The sequence below is a fragment of the Protopterus annectens genome, chromosome 12.part0 (genome assembly GCF_019279795.1).
Source record: "Protopterus annectens isolate FY-2018-M chromosome 12.part0, PAN1.0, whole genome shotgun sequence".
NCBI classification, from domain to species: Eukaryota; Metazoa; Chordata; order Ceratodontiformes; family Protopteridae; genus Protopterus; species Protopterus annectens.
In genome coordinates this window covers 526,294,989-526,306,245 of record NC_056746.1, presented here as the reverse complement: position 1 = coordinate 526,306,245, position 11,257 = coordinate 526,294,989, and the positions used below count along the sequence as shown (strand labels likewise).

Here is an 11,257-nt window from a genome sequence, read left to right as displayed (position 1 = left end):
AACTATATATATATATATATATATATATATATATATATCTGAACACACACACACACACACACACACACACACACAAGAAGAGTACCAACAATAGTACGAAGAAATACCAGACACTGTAAGAAAATTACCAACGATGTTAATAAGAAAAACACAAGTGTGTTCCGAAAGAGGAGCTAGGTAATTACATTATACAAAAGATAAATTCAGAGGATACAAGATTTAAGAAAATCAAAAACTCACTTACAAAATAATGGTTAGCTCGAGAGCAGGAATGAAAACGTGTGTGGCAGTTTGAAGTGGCAAATGAGATCTGAGGTAAAAGAGGAGCATTCTGGGTAAGGTGAAGCTAGAGAGTTTTGAAGGGCGCAAGCTGGAAAAACAGCAGAGTCGGTTCCGATATTCAGAAATGAACCCACTGTCAAGGATTAAGTGAAGACTGACATCCGATTCTCTGTTGCCTACAAGTGTTACTCCACATTGCGAAAGCAAATCCAGACCGAATGTGGTACAGAAACAATTAACTAAATGCTACTGACAGTCTAAGGCTTCTTACAAACTCTAAGCAGCCAAGATGGAGGGGAACACAATCGTAGAAAAACTAACAGAGAAAGTTTGCATGTTCTCCCTGCGTTCATGTGTGTTTCCTCCATGCACTCCGGTTTCCTCCCACATTCTAAAGACATGCGACTGGAGCATTTCTCCATGGGCCTCTGCTGAAAATGGGCTCTGCAGAGCCTAGTCAGACTTTTCCAGTCAACAAATGTTAAATAAATAAAAAATAAATAAAAATTAGTGCAGTGTCTTACTCTCCAATAAAAAAGGTCTTTTTGTACTCCCAACATAATACCAACATCTTACCCAACAGAGTAAGTGCTAACTTCAGATGTGCAGAAAGTAAATCGGCTCCTGTCTCAGATATATGTGATTAAGCACCTCAAACAGCTCATGACGTAACAATCCTTCATGAAATGAAAATAACAAGCTCAAAAAGTCTCTGACCATCTCTTCAGGAGTTTCCTCTGCACCACAACTGAAAATATAGGTGTGTAAGGTAGCAGTAAAGAAAAGGTCAATACAACAGTAAATTGTCACATTTGGATTTTCCCCACCTTCTATTCCATTCCTGGCCAAGACAGATTTTCCATCAGCTGTCCTAAGCTTCCCTGCAAGTACCAGTGTTGGTTTCAGGCATATCTTCAAATATACCAACACACAGCCTAGTAAACACCTATGAACCAAATGACTAGAAGGGCCTTTTTAAGCCTAGCCATGCATCTCATATCTCTGACAAGTTCTGATACCCTTTATAAGTGTAAGTAGAGGTTTGCGAGATGAAACATTTACAAGCAGGGGCCTGGGAGATAACCATTTACAGGTTGCTTGTGTCCATTACAAACAAGTGCTAAACTAGGGATGAAGTTCCTGTTCGTCATCCAATTGTCCAAGCTACACTTGAACTGGGTCAGGGAGGAGCTCTGCTTCACATGGATGGGGAGCCTATTCCATAGATTGGGTAGTCTCTAGGATACATACCTACCTACCTCTCCAGCAGGTCCTATTTATATCACAGGCAAGGTTTTAAGTCTTTAGAATGGGTAATTCTAGTGCCATTTGTTTTGTGGACATGCAGAAGATCCATCAGAGTTGGGTTTGACAATGCCATGTATATGCCAGGCATAGATCTTCCCTCAAAAGCCTGTAGGAGACGGAGTATACAGGGATAGGGGCCTTGAGGCAGTCTTGCAGGACATTTTACTTACTCCCTGTATTCTTTTAGTGAGGAACCTCTGTGGACGTTCCAATTGTTGGATATACCTAATTAGGTGCATACCAAAGGGGGCACTGTACTCAGTGATAGTCTTATGAATGCCAAACACAGTGGAACAATGACTTCCTTGGACTTAGATACCATACTTTTGTGTATAAGCTGCGCAACATACAATTATTTCCTCACTACTGTAGACATTTGATGATCAAAAGCTACATTACTATCTATGTGTGTCCCTAACTACTGGGTCAACTCTAATGTGTGTGCTGTCAATATGATAGCTACTAGGGTTGGATGGCTTCTCAAAGGACACTATTATGCATTTTCTTTGCATCTGTTTTTAGTTTGTGGCTCTGACACCAGTTTGTGTCAGCCCCGCCTGCAACACATTCATATATCTAGCACAGTCATATACTTTTATTTATTCTTCAAGCCATATACAGCCCTTACAGGGAATAGTGTCTGAAATTCACAAAATTTCTGCTATTTACTGATGCCATATTATTATAACAAATATAACAGTAAAACTAATTAAGGACAGAAGAAATTGTTATAATCAAACAATGTCAAATTCCACTATGGAGATGTAGAGAGGGCAGCTTTACTATACAATGATCTCCTCTCAAAGTTCTTTTGTTTTCACAACTACCTTACAACTGAACTTGCTTCCTAAGTGATGGTCATTGCAGCATTAATCATAACATGCAGGCAGACTACGAATGTACTTATTTGTAACTGTGGGAAGTGTACAGTTAAAGGATTCCCTGTAGCAGGCCTTTCCACATTCTTTTCTACCCTAAACTGTGTTTTTATCACACAGTGGTTGGTAAATTGCCAGACAGCTGTCTAGCGACCGTTTGCAAAAAACAATGTGCAAAAGCATATTTAAAGCAAGCTGCCAAAGTTGCTGCTGCCTTAATGGAGTGCTGCATTTATTATACCAAAAGCAATACAGCTCTCCAGTTACTTAGATGTGGTGCATTGGCAAGCAATCCTTCTTTCCTTTTATGAAAAGGAAGAACAACCCGTTTTCATAATGTTTTCTGTTCTCCTGGTATACCACCTATGCACATGTAGCACATACAAAAGACATCTGCCTTCATTATGGCAGCTTGGATAATTGACTCTTAACTAAATGGACCAGTTTAAAGACTCAAATGAAACACCACTGCACAAGATGCCTTACATAAATATATAAAATTCAACAAATTATTCAACCTGCAATATCAGTCACTAAAAAAGCCCCCCCCCCCCCCCCCCAAAAAAAAAATAGAGATAAAATATATGCTGTGTCTATGGATCATAAGAAAACAAGAATTAACTTCTGCAATTCAGAATTCCAAGCGTCAAGGGAGTATGCTGTGTCTTTTGAAGAACTCAAATGAAGGACCCATTTTAGAAAGACCTTAACTAATGGACTTGTTGCTACAAACTTACAGAAAAAAAATCATTTCCATTTCTGTAGAAGACTTGCTTGAATTACACTTTCTTGCTTCCTTTAGGACGCTGAGCAAGTGTAGAAAGAAGAAATCACAGTTAGGAATTAAAATTGTGTCTTTCAAGTTTATAGACTTAGTATTTTGAGACTGGGACATAATGCCTTGCTAATGTGCTAGCAACCATGTGACTGTCCAAGTTCATGAAAAGATGAAGGCTGTCTTACCAAAGAGAAAGCCATTAAAATTGAGGCCTACTCTTACCTTGTTTTGCTTTCCGCAGTACCCTCTGGATCAAAAGCACATTCAACGATGTTTTACACCCTTTAACTCCTTTAACTCAATTGTATAATGTGAGCAAAGGCATGCCTACAGAGAAAGAATGATTACTGATTTATTGAAAGTGTTGAAACACTACTGGGTCAATGCAATTACTGCAATGTAACCACATGAGAACACAGTGCAGCATGCTGTTTTGCAGTCCCTTACTTATAAGGTGGTACTCCTAATGTTTATTTGTACATATTCCCCCTTTAACATCATATGATCCATTATTACTAGCCCTGGTGCCAGCGTAACCCCCCACTTTGTTAACAAATGGCCGTTAAGGGGGCACAGCCCGCAATTTTCTAATGGAATAAACATTACATGGACTGCATGGCCATGTTTTCCAAAAAAAATTACAGAGTATGCAGACGCAACCTATACCACAAGTTCCACAGAGATGGCCTTGCAACAGGATAACCAGCTTTCTTTGAATGCAGTACAAAGCACAACAATGTCCAATCATACATTTAATAATGTCACTTTCTTTTTTTTAGCAATAGAAACAAAGTACCAAGCTGGCTCTTCTGTGCTTAGGGTTGCTGTTCTGTGTAATTGTATTAATTGTATTACAACAATTTCCATTCAAAAGGAAAAATACCTGGTGTTAATGAAAGACTTACCATGTGGCACAGGAAAGTGCCTGTGTTGGACTTGCAAGTTAAGAATCAGTTCCTTAAGACAGCACAGATGTATCTTGTTTTTGCATTTCTTTTTCCTTTCTGACATTATTTCCAAGTAGATTAGGCATCTATAAATGTTATCCTTCAAAACTGGTCCAAAAGTGAGAATGGACTTGGGATTCCATATCTTCCCAACCCAGACAAATATTTAAGCACGTAATACAAAATGTGCACTGCTATTTAAGTATCCATCATGCCAAGTCTTAAAAAATAAATAAGTAGTACAGCTACAAAACTAGTCCTCCTTGTCACCCTCTGATAGGAGACAATCTGCCTTTTCTGTATCAGTACAGAAAGCAACTGGATTCCTAAATATACCCAAATGCTTCTTTTTAAAGAAAGGCATGGGTTGGAGGTTGTCCAAAAAAGTCAGCTTAGTGACAGTGTTAGCATATGAGCAAGTGTACTGATAAATCTGGCATACAGGAAAGACACTGCATAACTGGCTAGTCTGCAGCTGTGGAGGACTACACTACAACACTTGGGATCCTGTCTCATGACTCCTACAGCTATCTACCACAAGATGGGCTTATGCATGTACTCAGCCAGCCTCCACTGAAAGTAGAAGTGGGTACATTAATCTGTTAATGGGGGAGGCAACAATTCATGACATTCATCAAAGGAGGTTAAATAAGGTTGTGACAGACCAGAGAATAGATCTGGAAGGGGGGGGGGGCAGGGGCTGGAACATGTCCAGCATACTGTCAAGAAGGAAAAAAAAGTATCCATTATTCTTGCAGAAACAATCTAATGAGAAAATTCTCAGAGACAGAATCTGGCCCTACAACTTTCATGGGGAAAGTATGTTAAAAACCCTCAGCATTAGTGACACCTTCCCAACAAAGTGTGGAACAGCGGTCAGCTGCAATTTCGACCGAACATTCACTCAAGAGTGGAAGGTGAATGGAAGCTTCGACCCAAAAATCTACTGAGTAATAAAACTATAAGCATACGGGCTCGGGCTGATCTCCTGTAAAGCAGCAGCTGCCAAATAAAGGTCAACTATGTCCTGGATCATTACACCCCAAGCGAATTCAGATCTGGACTGCTGATTCCTTACTCTGTGTCTCGTGTCCTTGGACTGGTAATACTACAAATGATTCTTGGAAAAATAATGTCCCCTACACATTCCCTGTTCTTAATGGAAGAATGTAGGTGATCAGTTAGGAACTGCGGAATGCTGCATTTAAATAACAGTAATTAGTGGCAGTAAGGAATACCATGGAATATTCCAAGAGTAAGGCTAGTACTAACCATGCTTCTGTACCTAAAAACAACCCAAACCAGTCACGATCCTCCAGATTTAACTCTGAGCTCTTCAACAAATTGAGACAGGCACTTAACTGTAATACCAGGACATCAGTACTAGTGCAAAGAACATGGGGCTGTGGTAATGTGAATGCCTTAATAAATATGAAGGGAAACTAGTCCAGGTTAAATGGAAATATGATCCCTGTCAGTGTGACAACAGAGATTATTTTACTGAAAAACTTTTTTTTCACTAGTTGCAGAGGAATGGAAACAGCAGATTCCACTTGTTAGGCATACTTCAGAAGTCCTTTCCAAGTATGATCATCTGTAACTATGCATCAACACAGTTTATCTACTGGGTACTACACGAGACAAAATGGCACATTTTTATTTGGAAATGAAGTACAGCTGCTACTTTAAGCCTCGACTCACCATGACTATTTATGGTTACTTCACTAGAAACTCAGTGTTTACAACTGTACTACACCACCACCAACATTACAGGCAGATACTGGACAGAGCAACCAAATGAACATTGCATGATAGTTTTCAATATTGACAATGTGGAACATGAATTAAAACTCTTAAAAAAAAGTCCTTCTGAGAATATACTTTCCTGAATTTACAGTAAGATGTTAGTTTTAGTAACCTCCTCCTTCTCAAATCTCTTCCATTAAAGGATACTGTATTCATGAAGAATTAGCTGCACCAGTTTTTCTGAGCACTGTGTCAGCGGCACAGTGGAATTGAAAGATATGCCACCTCCCTTTTTAGGCTGCAATATAAAATAAACGTACAGTAAATTAAACAGTTGTCACTCTGAAAACAAAATGCATTCTGTGAAGAGAAGTAATTTCAGAACTACTGCTTTAAAACACCAAAACACTTTCAGCAAGGGTTTTATTTCACATATAACTTACTTTTCAGAATCATCAGAACACATTTTCTTTTCAAAGAATTGTAATAGGAATTATTTTACAAAAAAAGGATGGGTTCTAGCATCTTAATGGAGAACAGATCTAGCCTGCTCTAAAATGGCACTTGCAAAATCACAAAAGAGAAATTTACCATACATACAGTTTGGGGGATAAATGTACATGATGATGCTGAGACAGCTCAAAAACAGGACACAAGGAAGCGCATTTTGAGAAACCAACAGATGAATGGAATAAATTTTAAGTGTTGTGTATGTATGTGCATATGCACATCCCACATGTGTACACATATGAACAGTCCCCCTTTACTGGGTCTTGATATATAGCAAAAGATTCACCAAGACCCTACTAGAAATCTTTCAAAAAGACCCATCGCTGGGAAGATAGGACTTGCCTCCTCTGCAAGACCCAAAGCAATCCTTGGGAGAAAATTTTGTTAAGTCAGGTTCAATTAACTAGTTGTGTAACACCTGACTAAATGCAACTTGATGAAAAAAGCATAACAATATCATCACATGTACAGAAGAAAAAGCACACTAATAAAAGTGTGAGACTGGATAATGACGTTCCAACACTTAGGTGGATATTCAGAAAGATATGCAACACTTCAGCACAGTGCTAAATCCCAAAAATGTTGTAGGCCCGATACTGCTTACATATGTATTATGGCCAGCATAGTGTAGGCGCACCAGGAAAAGGCATACATAATAAATCAGAGGAGCCAAATTACTAGCAGTATTCTCAGTAGTCAAAAGTGGAGAAGTGCCCACATAAGAGGCAGACGTGACCTATACGACGAGACCAGTAAGGTGACATGTCTGAGGTAATGCATACTGACATGCTCAACAAAGCACCTCACAGCTGCAGCATGTGCATTGTGAGCAGGCCACAGAGGGCCAGTACAGCAAAGTGCCAACTTAGCTCATCATATAAATGGGGAAGAAAGGGGGGATAGGAACAGGACAGTAAGAAATGGGGCAAAAGGAAGCAGAGATGCAAAAGAGTATCCTGAAAGAAAGAAAGATAAATAGGGGGACGGAATAGAGGCTCTACATTACATGTTCGAAGCTTTAGTCAAGTAACTAAAGCACGATCACTAAATGTTGAAAACGCAAAACCGCGAATGGCAGTTTCCACGCAGGGAATTAATTTGTATGGCCATTATGTGGATTTTGCTCTTCCTACAATGTGGAGCGATCTTGGAGTTGGTATATTTAGTTAGGGGGGGTGTGGGGGGCACAGACCACCACATCGGGGGGGTGTGAGGGGCAAAGGCCCCCACTTAATTTGTGTTTAATGTTTTTGTTTTGTTGGGACTATGGCATTGTTTCCCTATGTGGAAACTGCTGTTCGCGGTTTTGCGTTTTCGATATTTAGTGATCGAGCTTTAGTTTCTTGACTAAAGCTTTGATCACTTAATATAGACGCCAGAATATATACCCATTTTACTTGCTTGAAGAAGGTAGATGGAGATGGTAGTAAGGAGCATGTTCAGGAAGAGAGGAAGGAGAGAGAATAGAGAAGATAACACAGGCAGACAGACTACAGGGGTAGCATGGACACAAAGAAAAGCTGCCTGACCAGTCCACAGGAGAACCCACCTAGACATCAGTCATCTCTGAGGCTGCTGTCATGAACAGGCACTGCCTCTGGTGGTCCAACGGTTAGTGCTTGCTAGCTGTCTGAACATCAGTCACACAAGGAGATTCCCCAGCTGCCAGGGCACCATGGACATGACCAGACCAGTCAATGCATCCGATGCTAGATGACTCAAGGGGACCCCTGGGAGACTGAGGAGGAGGAGGAGGAGCCTTTACTACCTTCCTGACAATCCAATCATAGAGGCCATCAACAAGTCCTCCAGGTCACCTTCATCAGGGTGATCTGCTGAGAATCCAGGGAATGAAGAGGCTTATGTCCTCAATAGTCAAGAGTAAGGAGAGAAAAAAGCCTTGTATGTGCAACTGCATATTATGCATATCACGTGCACTATGGAAAATATCACTACAGCTGACAAGTGGCACTACAGGCTTCATAGTTTATAAGCATAATGTCGGTATGGCAGTAAGAGCAGAGGACAAAGGCTGTATGCTGTTGACGTCTTATGGTACAGGATTTGATTTCCCCAGCCTTCATTTGCCTACAGTATGACACTGAGCAAGTTACTTAACCAGGCAGTGCTTTGGGGCAATTGGGAATTTGTCCCAGGCTTGTCAACAGTCTCCTGAACCCAGGAGTGGGCAGAAATGAGTATTGCAGTGCTGAGTAATTCAGAGATAAACGCTAAGCTACTTCATCATAAACACAGCACTCACACCTACTGTAGTACGATAAAAAGTGATTTGACTATATTGCAAAAGATCACATTGAGATAAACAAGTCAGGAATAGCAATTTAGTGAAAAAATGCTTGTACTAGGTTAAGGTGGGTCTACATTATATATTCGAACTTTCAAAACTTTGAATCCCCCCATATGTTCAACAACATATGATTGAAGTTTAAAAGTTCGAATATATAATAATAATTAAAAAAAAAATACCTTACCTTAACGGTGCAGTGGTAGGGGGGCAAGCCCCCCTGCACCCCCTACTTAAATATACCAACTCCGAGATCGCACTTCAGTGCAGAAAAGGGAATTCTCCCATTTTGCACCGAATGGCACCGTTATGTTTAACCTTCAAACTCTTGAAATGTCGATCATATGGTATCGACCATATGACATTCAACATTTCAAGCGTTCGGTGTTCTAATAGGAACCCTTTAGAGGCATACTGAAAGATGACAAAACAACTGATTGTGTACCTCAGCAATACACTAACTACATATGGCACATGGAAGGAATGGGGACAGATACTGAACAATACACTGGAAAGGTAACACTACACATGGGCATGGCAGGTTGCTTTCCAAGTGTGTGGGAGATATCACCCTGACAAAAAGAAGACAAAGACATGTCAAGTTACTGTCCAGGTGTGGGGTTGCTCCTCCTGATAAAGAACAGAGCCCAAGAGCATGACAGGTTACCATTCAAGTGTGGACAAGGCACCCCTGACAGAGCACAGAAGAGTACAAGGGGGACTCACGGTGACATGTGTACAAACTGCACTACATGCTACAGGGGAGATACTGCCGCCTTTCTAAAGGTTACTGCATGACCATGTGCAGATAAGAAGCTGAAAGGCAAAGGATGTGCACAACACCACTGGCCATCAGAGTGCAGTGGTCATATGATCACTGCTATTGTCAGCTTACCAGAGGGTGAGTACAGTCACATCATATTAGCAGACAGGTATGTGGCCTACCAAAAAGAGGAAGGGGGAACAGTCCTGAGACACAGGAATCTGTCAAGGACAGTCGTGCACACAACTGACCCATGTTTAAAAATGTCTTGCCATGGGTCCAAGATAATGGCAACATTTGGAAAAGTTCACAACTCGAGACAGATGTGTTACTACAGACCTGAAGCACACAGGACATGCTTATCCTTGAAAATGGTTAATGGACAAGGCTTTTCAAGGCCAGGTATGTCAGGGAGTGGTAGACATCAATGCAATGCATGGCAGTAAAAGAACAAAAGTACGGGTGTACTGCAGTTTCACCAGTATGATACAGAATGCCAAGATAAAAGCACTGGACTGTCAGGAACAGAAAATCTACACAACAAAGTCAATACTGGGGCAAATTGGTTTTGTATTGTAGATTTATTGATTATGTTTTTTTTTTTTTTTGGTGGAAAGGTCAGAGGGAAGTTCATGGAATATTTAAATTACACAATGTATTTTTTAAGAACATCAGTGTTTTAGATATCAGAAAAGATGTCATAGGAAATTGTTTTAGTTCATAAATGTATAAGAAGAATACCTTTAGAAATTCATATTTACATTATTTTACTATACATCCAGAAAAAACAAACATAGCATTTTTAAGAGACAGTTGCGTTAGGTTATCAAGATTAACTAACAAATGATATTTATATAGAAGAAAGTTTTTTTTATTGAGACAAATGTTTATAGATAGGGGATATAAAACTGAATGGTTGGATATAATAACGAAGGAAGTAGAACATAAAAGGAATCTAGAATTTGCACCCATATGAAGAAATATTAGGCAAACAGTTAAGAGAAAAAATAAATCCAAGCAATAGAAGTGATTCATTGATAACAGAATACAGCATGGGTGTAATATTAAGTAATCACTGAAATATAATAGAACAAATCAGGAATTAATGGAAGAGTTAAGTTTGGAACCTACATTTACATATAGAAGTAGCAGTAATTTAAAAAGTATTTTTAAACACAGTGTAGTAAAACTGAACAGAAGTGACAAAAAAGAGGCATACAGATGTGGTAGCTGTTCTTATTGTAGATATATACAGGAAGGCACACATATAACAGTGTCATGACAGAAATGTGTGGGTTCTCCAGGATATTTCAAGTGACATTCTCAGGAATAATTTATATAGCTCAATGTAATTCACGTGAAGCGTTTTATTTAGGAAAGACTATTAGGAAGTTCAGTAAAAGAATTAGGGAACATTTCTAAGACATTAAAAAGAAAGACAGGGGTAATGCTCTGTGTAGAAATAGTTTAATATGCAAAGAATTTAAGAAGTTTATGTTTTTTAACATTATTATTGATATGAGCAGGATTGATTTTGATGCAATCTTAGAGGAAAAAGAAATGAAATGGCAACTGAAATTAAATGCTACCATTTTCCAGGAATAAATAATAATCTCTCTAAGAGGTATGCTGAAATTGATGCATGAAAATTTTAAATGTTATTAGGAATAACAGCTTTATATTTATTTTTAAATGTAAATTACTCTAATATTAGAAAAAAAGGTTCTTTGCATTGTTATG

At 39.2% G+C, this 11,257-nt stretch overlaps 1 protein-coding gene across 1 annotated transcript in view; it reads right to left on the bottom strand.

Annotated features, from left to right (window-relative positions):
* The window catches only part of DRG2 (developmentally regulated GTP binding protein 2), an 808,865-nt gene that overhangs the window by 205,684 nt on the left and 591,924 nt on the right, over positions 1–11,257 (bottom strand). The window contains exon 7 of the mRNA XM_044089666.1: positions 6,147–6,237. Coding sequence (XP_043945601.1) covers positions 6,147–6,237 — 91 coding nt within the window. The remainder of the gene's footprint in view (positions 1–6,146; positions 6,238–11,257) is intronic.